Consider the following 19,370-nt stretch of genomic DNA (forward strand, 5'->3'; position numbering starts at 1 on the left):
GGGGGGGGCTTGCAGGAGATTTCGGTCTTTTTTAGTGTCGTCCCCCCTGAAATGATATCCACTTACTGGACTGTGCACCTAAAGCTAATCCTAAAGCTGCTTGTTTTATTATGCGATTGCTGTTTTTATATAAGGCTACCAATTTTATTTTTCAGTGACAATAATAAAGCTTTCGATTTTGTAATAAATAATAGGCTAGTTGGCTGGATTAAAAAGTGACGGACGCACAAGTTGAGGCAATTTTAAGAGGGTGTCGATATATGTAATCTTCTGAGTGATTTGCTTTATAGTAATAAGTCGTGTGTTTGCTGCATGTGTGAGTCCGCGGTGTTTCCTTGTCGCTGTTGCAGGCGGCAGACGGCGGAGGAGCGATTTTATAATTTAGGGATAAAGCCTCTGATCAGAGGAGAATTTAATGGCACTTTGCAGCTACATTTAACTTTTGACCACAGCTTAGCACATTTCACATCTCCTCAACTCTTATTTTTTTACCAATGTCTTACAAACTGAATCTCTCTCCTGTCTCTCCCTCTCTCTCTCTCTCTCCCTCTCTCTCTCTCTCTCTCTCTCTCTCTCTCTCTCTCTCTCTCTCTGCTGAATGTGAGGCTGAGATCAAACAAACTGACCAACCACAAACAGAGACCAGTCATCAGTCCACAGGGCTTTTATTATCTTATCTGACCTTTGTGTGTGTGTGTGTGTGTGTGTGTGTGTGTGTGTGTGTGTGTGTACGTGTGTGTGCGTGTGCATCATGCTAGACTGCACAAGCTAAGTAAATGAGTATAGAAACATAACATCTGTTTCTACCTGTACTGATGACGATAATATATTCTGAGTTAATGTTTCTTTCTGCAGAGTTGATAATAAGTAAATGAAAATGTCTTTAGTAAACAGCTGTAACAATTAGTCGATTAATTGAATAGGAAAGTTTATAAGCAAATATTTTGATAACTGCTTCATCAATTTCGTCATTTGTAAACGAAAATGTCAAATATTTGCTGCTTCCAGCTTCTCAAGTTTGAGAATTTGATGCTTTTCTTTGTCATATGTCACATATCACATATATTCAGGGTGTGTACTGTTTGTCAGACAAAACAAAACATTTGAACGCATCACCTTGGACATGCCACAGGTTTTCTTCAGTATTTATTGCCATTTTATGAACAAAATGATTTATTGCATAACTGAAAATCAGTTGGCTGATTCATGGATAATGAAAATCCTTACTTTCAGTCCTTATTTACTGTATCTTCTCAATTTTGCAGCCAAATTCAATTTTCATTCGTCTCAGTGGAAACACATTTGTAACTCGTGTTCATTTTCATGCAACTATATATTTTGTCACTTAAAGTAAAACAGTAGAATCAGTCCACTGCTTCTTGTTCCCGTCACAATTATTTTTTTCTCTGATGCTGTGCAGTCGTGGATCTTCATCAACCACACGCCTGGTTAGAAACATTGTACACGTCAAGAAATAATGACAATGAGCAACATGTGTCCATAACATAACTATAGATTAATATTCAACCACGGGTGAAAGTAAACCAGTATGACAGTTGTTTATTTCCACATCGAGCAGTTACAGATGTGCAGGACCATCAGTGTGGAGTTGATGAATCTCCGTCCAGTGTCCCCTCTCTTTTAGCTCCGTGTTTGGTCTCCACCAGCTCCTCTTTAGCTGCACAGTTATGAAAACAGCTGCTGCAGCTGAAAATGAGGCGAGAGCGGTGAGGGCGAACCACAGCAGTAAACTTGTGTCTGGATAAACAATGAGCTGGAACTCACTATGAAGCTCATAAAAGAGAGGAGAGCTGCAGATTCAGCTGATAATTCCCGTTAGGGAGACTCCTTTCACATTCGTATTAGATAAAACTGATCAGACGGGATCAGTACTGATTCCAGCTGCTTTAGCCTGATCCTGAGAGTTTTGTTTTCACTATTTTTATTATTTGAGCTGATTTTGGGAACACTCAGAAAATGTTCCTAAATGAAATAGTGATCAGCACATGGACCTAATAGGTAAAGAAGAGGTGACAGGTTTTAATGGAGGCACAGCAGCTAGTTTTTCATGGTTAAAACTACAAAGTTAAATGTGATAAACATAAAAAAAAAAGGAACTAAATCACAGTCATCAAAAGTCGCAAAAATGAATGAAACACAAATTGAATCAATTAATTTAACAAAGGAAAAACAAGACAATACATGAAATAAAATATTAGTGAGATAAAAATAGACAATGAATTATAAGAAGAGATCTTTTGGGGATAATATGTTAAAAGTAAAGATGGAGAAATCCACCAGCATGTTATTTATCCTCCCACTGTTTGGCCTTTTGCGTGGGTGTAGAAAGGTGGTGTCATGAGGGGCTGAACATGATGCTGGATGTTTGGGCTCATTTGTACAAAATGCTCCTGCAGTCCGTGTGTGTATGTTGTGTATCCACATCACAGGCCGTTTACTCACATTTTTGTTTCAACTGATCATCCCGTTTATCAGCTCTCTCAGTATATTCCCAGATATGGGTCTAGGCTACATGAAGAGATTTTTTAAATCAAGATATTAGTTTTGAATGTATTTTTGCATTTTTTTTATCCAAGAATTTTTGGGTGTGTATTGGAGTTGGCAGTGCATGCTGAGCCAGCTGTTTGGTAGTGTGTGTGTGTGTGTGTGTGTGTGTGTGTGTGTGGTGTGTGTGTGTGTGTGGTGGTGTGTGTGTGTGTGTGTGATGTGATATTCTCCAGGACTGCTTTCTAAAAGCTTGAAGAGGAATGTAAAGGAGAATTTCATCATCCACTCAGAAATATCAGCACTGAGCCGCTGGAGCTGAGCTGCAATGAAACCTCCTGGAATTCCTCCCACACACACACACACACACACACACACACACACACACACACACACACACACCATTTTACCCTGGGGAGGAAGCATGGTCACTGGAGCTGATAAAGGTAAAGCAAGTTGAGAAACACACTCACCAGCACAGAGTTTTTCTCTTCTTCTTAGTAGTTCAATCAGACCAGTGAACCATAAATATTGTCCTCTGTCCACATACTTTTGTCTACATTTTCTTGATCTTTTCTTGGCACTTTCAGTTAATAAAGAGAAATGTTAGTGCGTCTCCGGTACCAATGTTGTGTCAGCAGTTTGTGCACAAAGCAGCTCCATAAAGAAATGCTTCTCTCACTTTGGTTTGGAAGAACTGGACTGGTCCTCACAGATCCCGGACCTCAACCCATCCAGCACCTGTTAGCCAGACCTCATCAGCTCATCACCAGCATCAGGGTTGGACCTCACTGATGCTCTGCTGTCTGAATGGGAGCAAATCCCTGCAGCAGGTTCAACATGGAGGCCGTGGAGTAACCCAGCGCATCAATTACTTATATTTAACACATATTACTGTCTGTGTCCACGTGACCATTTATCATACAGTACATGCACATACTGTCACATATGACACCAGATCCCTTTGGCTGCTGTGGAGTGTTAAAGTTCATTCTTGACCTTGGTAAACTTACCAGATATTTCCAGAGCTTTCAACCACATCTTGTGCTTTTCATCCGTTGCTCATTTAACAGATACACTGAAAAATCAGAGATACAAAGAGTAATTTCAGATCTCAGTTTGTGACACTCAGTTTGGCATTTCTGCTTTATTTCTACAGTGACAGTAGAGACGGACAGGAAAGTCAGGGGGGAGAGAGAAAGGGAATGACACGCAGCAAAGGGTTCAGGCCGGACCCGAACCCTGGCCGCTGCAGCAAGGACCCAGCCAGTACATGGCACCAGCTCCAGATCAACCACCAGGCTTGCCCTTGTGTTTGTCTTTCTGAGGCACCGTGCCTCTCTTCTTGTTGTACTGAAGTGTCACCTCAGAGCCAAGAGCTGTTCAGGGCCCTGGTGTGTATGTACACTGAGAAACCAAAAGAATGATGGTGTTTACTGTCAGACAAAATAATCTGAACTCAAAGCTGCATTGACCAGACATTTCTAGGCTTTCATCTGCGTATTCCTCATTTTCAGTGCTCACTTTGTCATGGAAGAGCTAAAGTCAGCTGCAGCTCTGAACTCTCTAAGTGCTCCACTCATTCTTCTTCATTTACACAGGAGCAAAGCAAAACCACGTTACTGAAGCAGCTCGGTCTTTAATTTTCAATAAATCAACATGCACTGCCTCAACATGCTCCATAAAATAAATTCCCTGTTAATTAGGACTGGTGTCTGTAGCATAGTAGCAGAGTTAATGTGATGTGCTCTCTGGGGCTACGAGAAGCTCCACACTGTGGAGGATTCATTCCAGCACAGGTTTGTAGGAGGTGATGCTGCCAAACTGATGCAGCTGAAAATGCACCAGTGGAGTTCATGTACAGTCAGAGTTGTAGCTGCCACTGAAGGACAGACAGGTCGTGGACTTGGCTTTAAATTTAGGTGGATAAAAGAGGGACAACATTTCTGTCTGTGTACAGTTATAAATGATGATATACAATACATTATTGTACCCAATGCACACAATACAATATTTCCAAACCTTGGAAACCTTCCAAAGTCAGACTAGCTGTTGCCTCTGCTTCCAGTATTAATGCTAAGCTAGGCTAACCACATCCTGACCATAGACTGTAAATAAAAATGGGTGTAACCTCTGTGACATCACTCATAGGTTTCTGAAGAGCAGTTTTGAAGTTCAGAGTGAGCTGTTCCACCGTCGACATCTTGCCAGTGTCTGACTCCGCCCCTAACTCTCAGCTAATCCAAAAATGGGCAAAGAGGTGGGGCCTCTTTCTCTCAGAGAGGCCACGCCCTACATTGTACATAACTTTACACTTTAATAAAATGTAAACATGTGAGTTATATAAACAGTTGTCATTAAGAAGGAAAGTAGCTACAGAGACCATAACTGTTTTTGTACCAGGCTGTAAACATGTTTGTTTCTGCTGTAAAGTTGGACATTTTAACATGGGAGTCTACGGGGATTGACTCACTGTTGGAGCTAGTGGTCATTAGTGGAACTGCAGTTTATGGAAGTTCCATTGTTGCTTAATTTTTCAGCCAATGGAGTTGGACGCTTAGCCATGACTTTAACTCTATACCTACACACCCAGACATGACATGATATCATCTGAACTATATCAATAAGATTTTCAGTCACTGTTAAGGAGAGGTGTGATAAATCATGCTAAAGATAAAGTAGTAAGTTTTTGTAACCAAACCAGACCAACAATAAACACCTCATTATTTTTAAGTTTCAGTGCAAAGAAGGTTGTTCTTTATAAAGTGAAGTCATTGCAGTTGCTGCAGCAAAACTGTCAAACTCCTCTACACTCACCCCCTGTACACCTGCTTATTCATGCAATTATCCAATCAGCCAATCATGTGGCAGCAGTTCAGTGCATCAAATCCTGCAGATACAGGTGAGGAGCTTCAGTTCATGTTTATTTTAACACTCCTGGATTTTCTCTAGAGTTTTTACTCAGAATGAAGCCAAAACAAAAAGCACCCGTGAGCAGCAGCTCTGTGTTGAGAGGTCATGGAAGAATGGACGGACTGGTTGGAGCTGACAGAAAGCCTGAGTCTGAGTGACCGTAAGAACACCTTTGGGATGTGGTAGAACAGGAGATTGGCAGCGTGAATGTGAAGCTGACAAATCTGCAGAAATGATGTGATGCATCATGTCAACATAGAGCAGAGTCTCAGAGGAAAGTTTCTATCATTTGGTGGATCCATGGCACGAAGAACTGAGGCTGTTTGAGAGCAGAAGTAGGAACTAACCCTTTTATATCAGTTCTACATCATTATTTACATAACAAATAGTTAACAGTAGAAGTAGATGACCAGAACATGTCGAGCTTCTACACATGAGTATATATAGTTATGAAGAAAGTACATGAACATAACAATAATGAACATAATAATAATGATAATAGTAATAATAAAATATAATAAAAAATATATATTTTTAGATTAAATAAAAATTATTATTCTTATTCTTATTATTCTTATTATTATTCTTATTATTATTGTAGTGGTGGTACAGAGCAAAGCTGATTTGCAGTACTGTGTCTCCCTCTAGTGGCGTGTAATAGACATTGCACTAGCGCGTTACGCTATATTTTCCGTCGCAGGGTGATGACGCAAACTGCGTAAATGAAGCTCGACAAACAACAACAGCATCCTTGTGTAAGTGTCCGAGCAGTGCAGACTTAAAGTGTTCGTGTGTGTTTGAGCTGCAGACATGTCTGTTCTGCGGAGCATCTGTGCTTCAGCCAGAAGACACGTCGTCTCTCCGGGTCTAACGCTGGACCGAGTCTTCACAGGTTAGCTAACCGAATCTCGGCCACTGCTCCTGGGCTTCATGTCTTCATGTCTAAAGCCTAATGCTGTTGCTCTTGTTTTTTTCTACTCATGTTTAAGACCGTAGCTTGTGTTAAATGAGGCTGAGGTCTCTCATGTCCCTCTGTCTGTCTTCCTCAGGGTCTTCACGAGCAGCTAGCGGAGCGGCGAAGGACAAGCAGCCGCTGAAGAAAGCTAAAACCCCGCAGGGTCGCTTTGACAACCCCGAGGAGAAGAGCAGAGATGTTCTTGAAAGTGAGCATGTTGCAGCAGGAGACTGTGTCTTTGTTTGTTTGGTCTGGTTGTGGCTGTAGAACTTAAATAGACAAAATACAATTAATTATTATATATAATTAATTATATTTTGTTAAAACTTAACGTCAGACTAAGACCTCCCAAGGTCTACTTATTAGTATTTACCATAACCTTCAACCACATCTCACAGTTTTTCATTTTCTCAGTTATGTGACAGCATTGAACTTCAAGTTGCTATCAGCGTAGGAAGGCTTTGCCAATGTGGTTGAAATCTCAGGAAGAAGCTAGCAAGTGGACATTGAGTACAGAAATGATTGTGAAGGCTTAGTGTTAGAGTTGAATGCATTAGTTTCAGCTTGGAGCTAATAAACTGGACACTGTGTGTTTTAAAGCCATGGTTCTCAAAGTGGGGTCTGGGGACACCCAGGGGTCCTTGAGGGGTCCAAGAAAAAAGGGGAATGATTTATTTTCACCATATTTCAGAATGTATTTTGGTCCTGGGTTTCAAAAACTTTTTGTAATAAAACAAAAGAGGAAGAAAAGCAAAAATCATATCAGATGAAGGTCTGTGGTCTAATTGGTGTCAGTTGAGAGTCCTTTATGGGGTAAAAGTTTGAGAACCACTGGTTTAAAGAAGGTAAGCCATCTGAACTGAAGCACCATTTTTCAAATTAATATTTTCCCAGAGTTCCCTGATGACGTGAACCCTGTAACCAAGGAGAAGGGGGGCCCTCGTGGACCGGAACCCACCCGCTATGGAGACTGGGAGAGAAAGGGCCGCTGTGTCGACTTCTAGCTCATTACACGTAAATCTGTTTTGTCACACCTGCATTCTGTAGAGGAAGATGGGTGTTTCTGACTGTGAATGTATCAATATAAACATACATGTTGGACAAAGAAACTAGTTTTACTTGTACATGTCCTGGCTGTTAATATTTTGCATTTTGCTAAACAAAAGCAAACAGAATATCATCAAAAATCTGATGTGAGGTAACTTGATCCAAATGGTTAGGGCACACACCACATGGGCTTAAATGCCCTGAGCAAGGAGTCCACAGTTTGACTCCTGGCTGGCTGGACCATTCCTCTTACTCTCTCCCTGCATTTCCTGTCTGTCTCCACTGTCACAAAAAAATAACTTATAAAATCTGATGTGTGAAGCTCTAAGATATGTTTTGCACATTATGTTGTTGTGAAAGATCAATAAAAAGAAAAGTGATTCAATGCACAAGTCCTCTATGTTGATTTGTTTATTTTGATCATGTATCAGATAAATCCGTCAGACAGAAAACTGTAGCTCAAAACATCTGTCCATGCAGGCTCACCAAATTCATTGATAAGTAAAGAAATAAGTTGGGATGAGTAATTTTTGAACAGCAGAATAATGTGAGCCTGTTTTCCCTTTGTGGTAATGGTCAACCTGGAAAACCTTAACAGAAGTCAGGTGAATCCAGTAAGGTGCTTTCAGTTGTACCAACCAGGATGGGTGTTAGCAGCCTGGTGAAGATTACCTATGGTTTGTAATGGATCATATGTGCTTCCTGTTTGTGTTTCCAAAGACAAACAAGCTAAACTGCTATTGAGAGGTTCCACTCCTCAGTAGATTGGTTGTAACAGTTTTTTTTTTTTTTTTTTACTGAATTCAATTACTCTGTTATCATCGTCATCATCAACATCATTGAAGTAGCAGGGGCAGCGCTGCTAGTGTCTGATCAATGATAGAAATGGATGTAGTTATTAGTTTTGCCGCTAAAGGGGAGTAAAGCGCCACATCAGATCGCTCCTCCTGCTGAACACTCAACTCAATTGATGGCTGTGTTGCCTTCAAAGCCGTCAGCAAATATAGGAATTGTGACTCTTTCCACTCTAAGAAAGTAAAAATAGAACTGTGAATGTTTGTGTGAATAATCACTTTTGTGTCTTTTAAATGCAGTTACGTCACAAACACACAGTGCATGTCACACACACAGTATATAGAAACAGTAGGTATGTGTTCATATGATCGGAGCAGAACGTCCGGATCTGAGGAGCAGCAAGTGAAGGCAGCACGGTTAGAGGAAGGAGGCTGAGGCGACACGAAGCTGCTACAACAACGGGACTCTATGAGCACAGCTCCGGCTCTGTGTCTGGTCAAGACCCACATATCTGTCCTTTGTTGGTTGTTTCTGAGGCGGGCTTGTAACGGCTGCCTCAGCTGGTGGACAAACACTCAGAGTGGGCGCTGGGAGAGTCAGTGACCCGGAATGTGAGGTTTTAGGAGAAGGAAGCGGTGGATCATACTGATGCGGAATTTACGAGAAGATCTCGAAGAGGAGAGTCAGGCCTACGTCGTCTTCTATTAGGTTTGTACACATTTAACTAAAGATGTTTTAAACGAGTTTAATACGTGTTACACAATTTCCATAGTAAAATCACAAAACCAGGGTCATACTACTGCTTCAACTTTCACTTTTGTCTAGGTTTCAGGCTTTGCTGAGTCTCTGACCTGTTTGAGTAGATGTTTTTATGGTGTGGTTTGTAACATCAAAGTAAAATTAGCTTTAACACGCTGTGGTGGGGACTGACCTTACATGGACAGCTCTGTACACCACACACTCTCTCTCCGTGTAGGTCACCTGTGTTTGTTGCCATGGCGACTTCCACTGTCCCGGTGCTTCAGGGTTGGACAAACTGCGTTTGAGCATCAGCTCTGGCTATTGACTGGATTTAAACAACTGTTAATGTACTATGACTAACGCACATGTAGTTTACATATGCAACAGCAGACTGGGAGTGCAAAAAATTCTGGCGGGGATTGGCAAAGATATTTTCCAGTCTGACAACAAGTCAGTTTGTTTCTGCTGGTATTTTCTGGTTACGTGTCAGGGGTGTAAGATTCTCCAAATCCATGGTCTGGTTTATTTTTTGTTTGTTTGTTTTGTTGTCTTGAATGTAAACTGGGGGTTTTCATCTCGGCGTTATTATCCATCTTGAGCTAATTAAATATCAAACTAGCCTAACTTTTCTAACTTTTACCCGTGGATACTACAGCCGTGAATAGTCGCCTGATCATGATTGGACCAAAATAGTCACATGACACACGCAGTAGGCGCCAACAAAATAGTAATGTGTAATACTTACAAAGTATACAGCTTGGCCTACCTTTAATTAGATTTACATGTGTTATGGTGTTGATTGTGTTATGAAAGAATTGTTTTGTTACATTAGCAACATAATGAGAGCTCAACAGGAGCATCAGGGCAGATTTTTCTGTTTTGTTTTTTGGCGTTATCCTCTTCCGGTAGGGCTGTCTTCTTCTTTGTCTTCTGACTTGTTGCTGCTGTTTGTGGAGTCTGTGTGTGTTGACTAAAGTGGAAATAACCAGTTAGTGTATTTCTCTGGAGATGTTGAAGTGAAGAGCTTAACATATTTAATGGTGACTGCTGTGATCACTGCAGCCATTACTGTGGCTAATGTTTACGATCTGCTGCTGAACCACATGATCGATCAGTCAGTGCAGGCTTGAAAGAGTGGGGTGTTCTGCAGTGGATCATATTCATCATCAGAGAGTCAATCAGTTAATCAATTAGTTCAGTTAATCTCGGGCTCTTTGTTCTGTTGTAGCCTTTTTGATTGACAATTACCTCTTGAGTCTAGCACCACCCTCTCTAGGCCATCACCAAGGAAACCAGGCACACCATCACAATGGAGGATAGTTGAGAGCTCCTCCAAAACCTGAAAATAATGCGATATGTGGTGATCCTGTGTTTACTGGGACATTATTGTGATGTTCTGCAGTACACAATGTTCATCCCTGTATAAATGAACTCATGTAAGGCTACTTCATTTGTTAAGTCACAATCACTGTAAAGTTGCATCTGACAAGAGAAATTAGATATTTGACTGTTTAACCTTCAGTATCTTGTCAGTTTGGTGACATCACACACTCCAAATGCATCAGTTTCCTCTTGTTGCAGTGTGCTGTGGGTGGTGTGTTGAGGTGCCTAATAGAGATGTAAAGCAGAGTGAAGGGGAAGCAGAACAAAGCACACTGCAGCCTGCTTTGTTACACACTGAAGACAGCAGTGTCAGTCCATACTGAAGGCAGAGCTCAGGGTGTTCAAACCTTTCGGTCTGTTTTGACACACACTCAGCTGTGTGACATGTCGTCAACCTCCTCTAAAGTCAGAGTGTTTCTGACTGACCGCCAAAAGTCTAAAAACATCTTCTCGTTGAGTATAGTCACGATCACTTTGATAAGTTGGTAATAATGACATTCACACTGGTTGTTAAAATTTCTAAAGTTGTTTTTCAGTGAAACTCCATAATTAAAATGGTATGTTTATAACTGTTTATATAGAATACAGAGTTCAAGTACTGTGTGGAGAGATCTGTACCAGGAGAGAAAATGTATCAAATAGGAAAATGTATCAATACTGAAACTCCAGTATCTATGTATTATATATATATATATATTGTGTCAAATTATTTTATTTCACACAGTTTGACCGCCATGTTTGCACTCTGTTGGACAGCCTGAGCCAGCTGCTTCTCTACAAGCAGTGACAGTGCACAGTGGTGCGTGAGCAGTCCACATGATGTGTCCAGGGCTCTGAGCTGACCCACCGGACAGACGGTGTTCTGTCTCGTTGGTGCGGTGAACACAGGCAGGTCTGAGCATGCAGTCTTAATGAGATCAGTCAGGTGAGGAGCATCGTATCATTACACTGCCTGGACCCACCTGCATGCTTATCAGGCCCGCTGCTTAGTGATCCCACAACACAAGGAGAGACCTTCCCCTTCACTACGCAACTGAAGATGCGTATGTGCCACTTACATATGTGTGAAGAAGAGATTGCATCATTGATTTAATTTTTCAGTATTTCTGTGTGTCACTTGAATTCCTAGTAATTAAAGTGCTAATTGTAGCTTTAAACATTTTGTCTGTTTGTGCTACACTCGTTCATATTGTTTTAACAGTCGATGAAATGATATGTTTAGTGTTGCTCGTGGGGATGAATCCACAGAGAATCACATCAACTCTTCTACATAGTTTTACAGTACAGCCTGACTGAAACTGAAAGACAACACTGATATCTATATTTTTTTGTTTCTTTATGCAAACACTGATACAGGTACTTACTACGCAGCATGTTTTACAGTGTAAAACGCCACTGCTCTCTGGTGGATGAACTCTGTAACACTCTTTCTCATATCTCTATTGACATTTACTGTTACTGATCGGCCACATTGTACACTGATACCATAACATGAAGTTGTTTTTACATCACATTTACTGTTTGGTTCAGCAAACAACAGTGGAGCAGTGTTGAAGCTTAAGTGACAGATATTTCCCTCAGGAGCTGGTAGAGACCAAAAACAGAGCTAAAAGAGAGGAGGTACTGAGCTTAGATTCATCAGGTGGACACAAACTCTCATCATGTTGCTCTGTGCTGAAGAGGTCAAGGATCAGGCTTCAGGTCATTTTCTTGAGTTAAGTTTCTGGCATGGGCCCGGTTCAGGGTTTGATTATATTTAAAGCTTTCTCTTCATTATTTAATATGAATCTTTCAGGTTTTTTTAATTATTTAGCCTATAAAATGCTAGATATTTGCAAAAAAAAATCCTAGAGCTGTTTTAAAAATCATTTAAACATGAAATCATTTATTTGAATTGTTGGAATTAAATCATTGAGTCCTGGGTCAGGTTTGGGTCTCCAATTCACAGTTTTTGTCGTTGAGTCAGGTTGCTCTTAAAGACATGGGTATGGGTTTTAGACCTGTGAAGAATTCTGTTGAGAACTGTTTGCCGTAAGAAACAGGAAACCTTATACAATGAAAATATGTCAGATGTTGTGTTTTCAGCTGATTCTGCTGCCCCCAAGTGGCAAAAAATGAATTAATGCAGCTTTAAGGTTACTTTATGTAGAATTTCTTAATTAAAATTTAACATATAATTGTTGCGATAAGAACTTTTTGATTTTAGAAATAAGACAATCACTATGAAAATGTTTTCAGTGTCTGTTGCTTTAGGTCAGAAATGTTCACAGTGTTCTTTTCCTCCTCAGAGTGTCTGTCATTGTGTTACTGTATGTCTTCATGTACTGTCCGTCTTTCCTGTGTCATTACAGGGCTCCTGTGATCCTAAACCCATCAACATGGAGTTTGTAGTTAGAAGATACTGGGCAGAAAACTCACAGCTCCTCCAAGGTACATGAATTAAACCAGAAGAATCAAATAATCCGCAGCATGTTTTACAGTGTAAAACTCAGCTCGTCACTGCTGAATCATGAAGATTTCAGATTCAAAACAGGACATCTTAACCTTTGTTAGAAAACAAAGTCTCAAGTTAACACTGAAAGTTGTTGTATTCCTTTAGTTGACAGGCCCCTCCTACATTTCCTCTGTCCAATGGAAGCCAAAGGATGCAGCCAGAGATGGAAGATGCACCTCCCAGAGTTTAAGCACAGCAGAAGATGCTCAAGTCTGACGTCAAAAGACAGTGAAAGAGGCAAAACAGAAACAGAGAGAGACAGAGGAAGGTCACACAAAAGTGTTTCTCTGGCGTCCACCTCCAGGTTTATGACAGACAGACAGTATGTGATGAGGAAGCCTTTGTTCTCTGCAGAACAGCATACTTCCATCTTAAAGAAGACACAGGAGCACACACAGAAGGTGAGCAGGACAGAGGATATTTATTAGAATTCTAGAGGAAATCATGCTGCCAGTTTTAAATTCTAGTAACTACAGATCACATTTTACACATGTGCTTAATTATGTAATGTAATGTGATTTTACTTGTTGGTCTCGCGTATGATTCCCAGTCCCAGACAATCTGACAAACTGGGACCTAATAATGTTTCTATAACCCTTCCAACACTGGTCTGAACTCAGTGTCGTTGCATTAATTAATTAAGACTGAAATATCTAATGTACACTTTTATAATTTCTATTTATATAAAAGAGGAAAACTGTTACAATAACCACCTGTGGCAGAATATAAGAACCGCTGACAGAAACATCGGAATGAGAATGAAATGAAATGAAGCTCAGCGCTGGTTAAGGCTCCAGTCTGCTGCTACACTCTCATGACGTACTCTACGTACTGCAACACATGTCCAACACAAGCGTTTAATCATGGTGCTGTAGCCGTCAGTGTCATGATACTGTGAGAAAAGTCATGATATAATGGGAAGAAGTAATAAAACAGGCAGTGAGATTCTCTAATAATTTATGATGCTGATGAGAAAATGTTTTAGTGGATTCACTGTGAGAAGAGTCATCCTCACACTCTCCATGGTCACTAATTAATTCATTTCGAAAGCAAAGTCAGTTTTAAAGTCCATCAGTGATGCCGCCTGAAAGAGAAGTGAGGACACTCTTTCATCCTCAGCAGTGACTGCTCTCCCTCTGTGGAGTTGTAACGAGGGCTGGGTATCCAACTCAGTACTTTTATGGACCGACTGAATTGGTTTGATGCTATCAAGGATTAAAAAGTGTCCTAGTAAAGGAGTAAATCTCATCAGCATCAGTGAGCCAATCAGCATGCAGCATGCTTGGACCAAGATCTAAGATCTGGTGATTGGCTGTTTATCTACACCAGGGGTTTCCAACTAAATTTTTCCAAGAAACCAGAAATATGTTGCCATGGATACAGTGAGTTAAACTGTGGCTTCATGTGTATTTACATGTTGGAAAATGAAGTGAATGATGTATTTTAACTTCCCGTTTAACTTTCTGTTTCCTGTCACTGATCACTGACTGAGGAGTTTCTTCTTCTCTGGTTTCTCAGCAGATTCATGAAGGTTTATTTGCAGTGTGTTGTCATGTCTGTGTGTTCAGTTCTGACTGAATCATGACTCAGATTTTTGTCTGATGTTTCAGATGTTTTTGGATATTGATATTTAAGGACTTGTTAAATGATCTTATTGATCTGGTTTGGTTTGGAGTGTTTTGATATGATATGTGAATAAATGTAATATCTATGTAAGTTTCTGTCAGAGTAAAAAAGGTTGCAGACCCCTGATTTACATGAATACGTTTGAGTGTGTAAAGAGATTTGTACTGTAATGTGTATTGTAATTTTCTTTTTAAGACTCAGTATCAAAGTGAAGGTATCAGTATCAGGACTGATATCGAAAGTGATACCCAGCTCTATCTGTAACCCTTCTGTTCACCTGACACCTTTACTTTATCAGACAGATAAATCCAGCACTGTTACAGCGTCACTGTTTAATTCTGTCAGTATTCTGCCTTGTAGGAGGAACTCTCAGGTGTTAACAGAAGAGAACAAACTGATATGAACTTCTCGACCAGACCAGGAGAAGAGCTGACCCCAGAGAGCTTCAGCCGTTCTCTCAGAGATGTCTCACCTCCCTCAGCCTCCAGCGAAGACCTCGGCTCACCCTTGGGTGTCTCAGACCTCAGGCTTTACCACAAAATATCCACTTCTGGATCACCTTTCTCTGCCAGCAGATCAGCTCAGCGGAGCCTCTTCAGCTCCATCCTGGAAGTCCAGAGACTAAACCCTCCTCAGAGACCACGACTGACCTCCACTGTCCTGAATCCTACCTACAGCCCTCGCTCAGGGTACTCGAGGCCAGGCCAGATGGAGGGGAGAGGTAGGGGAGAGACCAGACAATGGTCTTCTGGAGGACACTCAAAAGGAGACTCCATGTCTCCCTATCAGGCAGACTACTGGGCCTGTGCCATCCCTAAAACCTCCTCCATCTCCAGACAGGCATTCTGCAGGCTGGGACCCTAACAGGGAGTACCAGGCCTTGCTGGACTACACCTACCCCCTAAGACCAGGACAGGTGGTCAGTGAGTGGGACAGCTCTGAGCTCCAGGGAGACTCTGAGCTCCAGGGAGACTCTCTCCTGCAAACAGACCTGCAGGACTCAGGGATTGAACTGGACCAGCTTTGTAGCTCTACCAGCCTGTCAGGTTTGGACTTTTCTGTGAACGGTACAGGGCAGACCAGAGACAGAAGTCCTCTCTGTGCTGGTGATAGGTCACCTGACCCGCCAGGGTTCACCAGATCCTCAGATGGTCTGCCCTCCAGTACCCCGCTCTCCCTACCAGACCCTGTGGGTTTGTCCTTGAACAGTTTGGATGCAGTCCGGACAGAGGTGGACTGGATCCTCACAGAGTGGTGATGATCACCGTCATCAGCACCGTGCACCATCCTCCTCCACCTCCACCTGTCTCTTTCCTCGGCCCAGGCGTGTGTGTGGGGAGGTGGACGAAGAGTTCAGGCCTCTTCCAGAGCAGCTGGAGGAGCTGCAGCTGCTGTCCAGACAGGTCAGTGCACCGGACACTCATAGACCACACTGGTGCTTTTGCATTCTGAAACCTATTCACTACAAATCACTCACAATATTGTATGAAACCCATTACTACTAATCACTCATATGTATTATTACTGATCATTTTCCAATGAGAATGTTTTTAGATTGAATTAGGGCTGAAAATGAATCGAAATATAATTGAAATCATGATATGGTTAAGTGCAATATCCAAATCACAGGAACTGCAATTTTTTGGTAAAGATGAAATGTGTCACAACTTATAAATGAAGCGTTGTGGTGGCACAGAGATGCCCCGGCCTACAAATCATATTGTCCAGACATTAAGGAACATGATTGTTTGGTACAAGCGCCAACAAAATTCACATCATTGTCATTTTTATATTTATTTTTCAGTGAAAATGATATGCAAAAATTTGCGTTCCCATGATAACACCATTGTGGTAATATGATTTTTGTTGCGTATTGTTCAACCCTAGATTGAATTCATTTCACCTGCTGAGAAATTGGTGAAAGCAGCCATTTCTGCACAGTGAACAGTTCATTGCCTTCAATTACATCCTGTTATTGCAGTAATGAAAAGGCACTGCAGGCAAATATTGCATATTATGTGTAAACGTTCATGTGAATTAAACTTAGGGCCAAAATGTATTATCTTGATACAGTCCAGCTAAAATGTTGCGATATTCAATATTATCTAAGAGGGGTTTATGACATAATTATATTTTGTATTTTATGTTTCAGATATAAGCAATGCTGCCACTAAACAGCAGTTCAAAGTTTTATTTGTCACATGCCAAGGTTCAATGTAGAGTAAACAAAGCAGTGCAAATTGCAAAAAAAAATTATATGCTAAATATTGCATATGGTGGGAAATAAAAAAAACCTTTGACCACAAAATTTTAATCAGTTCATCTTTGAGTCCAAGTGAAGGTTTGTGCCAAATCTAAACAAATTCCCTAAAGGTGGTCCTGAGATATTCACATTCAAGAGGCCAAAACACACGGTGACCTTGACCTTTGACCCAGTTCGTCCTTGAGTCCAAGTGAATGTAGGTATTAAAACTAGCCTCACATCCCACAACAAGGAAACTGCGTCATCATCATCATCATCATCATCATCATTACATAGAATAAAACACATAACCGTTTCCAACATTTCCAAACCTGTTGAGGATTACATCTAAGAGAGTAACAGGAAAGACTCTGAAACCTTCATGGTGTCAGTTAAAGATTTCAAAACTCACTGTTTCAAAGATCTGGGTCATGTTTGGATTAAAGAAACAGCGTCTGCAGAGGAAACATTCAGCAGGAGCAGCACAGATCAACAGACAGCTCTTAAACAGAAGACCACTGCACCAAGGTCAAAGATGATGGAGGGACACACAGACAAATGGATCAGTGTTTTTCAGCTTCTTTGTTCTCTACAGCTAAATACTGAAAGTATGTGGTCCCTCTGTGTAGGTGAGGGAGGTGACAGCCAAGCTGAGGCGGCCCGTCACAGCCAGCTGGGAGTCTCTGGAGCCCAGAGCCACCTCCATCCTCTCCTCCATCACCCTGCCTGAGAAACAGGAGGCCGAAGACGAAGACGAGGAGGGGAGCAGTCAAGACGCAGCTGAGGGAAAAGATGAGATGGACAGAGAGGAGAGGAGCACTGTTCGAACAGGTATCTAGTTTTTATTTATTTTATTTTTTTTTTTTTTATTTGTCCGGCTTCTGAGATATCTGTCTGTGAAACTTTTGTCTTTACAGAATAAAATTTAGTTGTGGTGCGCACTGAAAAATTACATCTCAAAACTTCCATCCATCAGCAGCTGGTCATAGGGGCTCTGAGGCAGTGAGGAGGACCTCTGGAGCCTTGGTGGAGCCTGTTGGAGGGGGACTGAGTCGGTCCAGTCTCAGGGAGGCGGAGGCTTTGGTGGAGCAGCTGCGTGGCCTCACCCTGCCTGGCAGCCAGGAAGACAGACAGCAAAGTGACTCTCTGATGAAGCACATCCAGGTAGAGACCTGATCTGTGCAGTGGGACGCTGTCGTCATAGTGACACACAGTGTTCTGCTGGGTTTTAATTTGAATGCACGTTGTGATGTGACCACTAGATGTTGTGGATGTTTCAGGTCTTCTGTTCACATCTGGAGCAGCTGATCCAGCAGCTGTACACAGTGTCAGAGAAGATGGAGGTGCTGGCTGCACCCACGCAGACATCGAAAGTGTGAAGTCGTCTCTGGCTGAGTATCAGGTAAGAACTGAGCCTCAACGCCCTCTTATCCTCCAGACTGATACAGACTGATACAGACTGATACAGACTGATGCAGAATAATCCAGACTGATGCAGAATAATCCAGACTGATGCAGAATAATCCAGACTGATGCAGGATGAGGACACATCTATATATAGAGAGAGGTTATATATCATATATAACCTGTTGGTGTCTATATAGACTATACGGTAAATTCGGTGTGTAATATAACGCTCTGGTTGTAATCTTCTGAGTGATTTGCTTTATAGTAATAAGTAATTTATAATGACTCCGCCGGTTGTGATGAAGCTGTAGACAGCGTGTGTTTGCTGCATGTGTGAGTCCGCGGTGTTTCCTTGTCGCTGTTGCAGGCGGCAGACGGCGGAGGAGCGGGAGGCGGAGCGGCAGCAGGCCAATCGGATCCTCATGCAGCTGCAGCAGGAGGCCTTCCAGAAGACCATCAACCAGCCGGTGACCCCGGACCCGCTGTGCCTGCAGAACAGCTCTCTGTTCGCCCTGCAGAACCTGCAGCCCTGGACCGAGAACACCGCCAAGATCAGCAGCGTGTCGGCCTGCGAGTAGAGCCAACACACGGCCTGCAGCTGGTACCTGCGCCGGTACCGAGCTACTGCTGGAGGGCAGAGGCAGCGGCGGCAGCCCGCTGCGGGGCACCGTGCAGAGGTGGCCCCCGGTGCAGGACACGGTTTGATAGATGCTGGTTATCAGGTCACCTCCCTGCTCTTATTATCACCCACTCTCTGTCAGACACACTCTGCTGCGGCTAACAGCTAACATGCTTCTCATGGGCTCACTCAGCACTACCCCATCTAACGAGGGTGTCCACAGTCTGATGTGGACCCTGCAGAGCCCAGGACTGAAACCTTGCTTCAGCCCTGCACAGAGCGGACTGCTGGACTGATACTCTGGGATGAACAGTGCTCCTCAAAGGACCAGGACTGAGTTGTTGTATTATAGTTTCCCTATAAGAGACTTGATGTTTCATAAACAGCATATTTTCATATTTGATGTCTGCATCAGTGTCTGTATTTATCTGCCATGTTAATGGACCTTTAACTGCAAAATTACAGCACTTGTCTTTGCACCTTTGTACGAATTTGAACATATTATCCACCACATGAGAATGAAGAGGACATCTGTGTGTTTGACCATTTTATAATTTAGGGATAAAGCCTCTGATCAGAGGAGAATTTAATGGCACTTTGCAGCTACATTTAACTTTTGACCACAGCTTAGCACATTTCACAT

General features: G+C 42.0%; 5 protein-coding genes across 6 annotated transcripts in view; all 5 read left to right on the forward strand.

The window, feature by feature from the left end:
- The window catches only part of tlx1 (T cell leukemia homeobox 1), a 23,646-nt gene extending 4,284 nt beyond the window's left edge, over nt 1-19,362 (forward strand). For both annotated transcript variants that reach the window (XM_087179164.1, XM_087179163.1), the window contains exon 3: nt 18,476-19,362. In XM_087179164.1, coding sequence (XP_087035290.1) covers nt 18,476-18,686 — 211 coding nt within the window. In that variant the 3' untranslated portion in view covers nt 18,687-19,362. The remainder of the gene's footprint in view (nt 1-18,475) is intronic.
- Nucleotides 6,124-7,812, forward strand: sdhaf4 (succinate dehydrogenase complex assembly factor 4). Its single transcript, XM_023425847.2, has 3 exons — nt 6,124-6,310; nt 6,468-6,581; nt 7,268-7,812. The coding sequence occupies exons 1-3, from the start codon at nt 6,229-6,231 to the stop codon at nt 7,375-7,377; spliced, it is 306 nt and encodes a 101-aa protein (XP_023281615.1). The 5' UTR covers nt 6,124-6,228; the 3' UTR covers nt 7,378-7,812.
- On the forward strand, nt 12,691-15,717 carry LOC111669517 (uncharacterized). The gene is given in 4 exon segments (XM_087179162.1): nt 12,691-12,769; nt 12,939-13,234; nt 14,820-15,280; nt 15,282-15,717. Coding segments are annotated over 4 exon segments (1,245 nt in total). The 5' UTR covers nt 12,691-12,717.
- Nucleotides 15,674-17,638, forward strand: LOC147817967 (uncharacterized). Its single transcript, XM_087179165.1, has 3 exons — nt 15,674-15,862; nt 17,331-17,532; nt 17,619-17,638. Exons 1-3 carry the CDS (start codon nt 15,674-15,676, stop codon nt 17,621-17,623), a joined length of 396 nt encoding a protein of 131 aa, XP_087035291.1. The 3' UTR covers nt 17,624-17,638.
- LOC147817968 (centrosomal protein of 68 kDa-like) overlaps nt 18,898-19,370 on the forward strand; it is a 4,731-nt gene continuing 4,258 nt past the window's right edge. Inside the window, exon 1 of the mRNA XM_087179182.1 lies at nt 18,898-19,013. Within this exon, the coding sequence (XP_087035308.1) occupies nt 18,898-19,013 (116 nt within the window). The remainder of the gene's footprint in view (nt 19,014-19,370) is intronic.

The sequence above is a fragment of the Seriola lalandi genome, unplaced genomic scaffold, assembly GCF_002814215.2.
Source record: "Seriola lalandi dorsalis isolate HSWRI2012SDOR001 ecotype SW California unplaced genomic scaffold, Sedor1 jcf7180002054795, whole genome shotgun sequence".
Classification (NCBI taxonomy): Eukaryota; Metazoa; Chordata; class Actinopteri; order Carangiformes; family Carangidae; genus Seriola; species Seriola lalandi.

Bases quoted from the DNA above. Each gene is read 5' to 3' on its own strand.
- sdhaf4 (XM_023425847.2), top strand. From the start codon at position 6,229: ATGTCTGTTCTGCGGAGCATCTGTGCTTCAGCCAGAAGACACGTCGTC. The intron at 6,311-6,467 runs GTTAGCTAACCG...TGTCTTCCTCAG, and splicing joins GCTGGACCGAGTCTTCACAG to GGTCTTCACGAGCAGCTAGC. The intron at 6,582-7,267 runs GTGAGCATGTTG...ATATTTTCCCAG, and splicing joins GAGCAGAGATGTTCTTGAAA to AGTTCCCTGATGACGTGAAC.
- LOC147817967 (XM_087179165.1), top strand. From the start codon at position 15,674: ATGCAGTCCGGACAGAGGTGGACTGGATCCTCACAGAGTGGTGATGAT. The intron at 15,863-17,330 runs GTCAGTGCACCG...CCCTCTGTGTAG, and splicing joins TGCAGCTGCTGTCCAGACAG to GTGAGGGAGGTGACAGCCAA.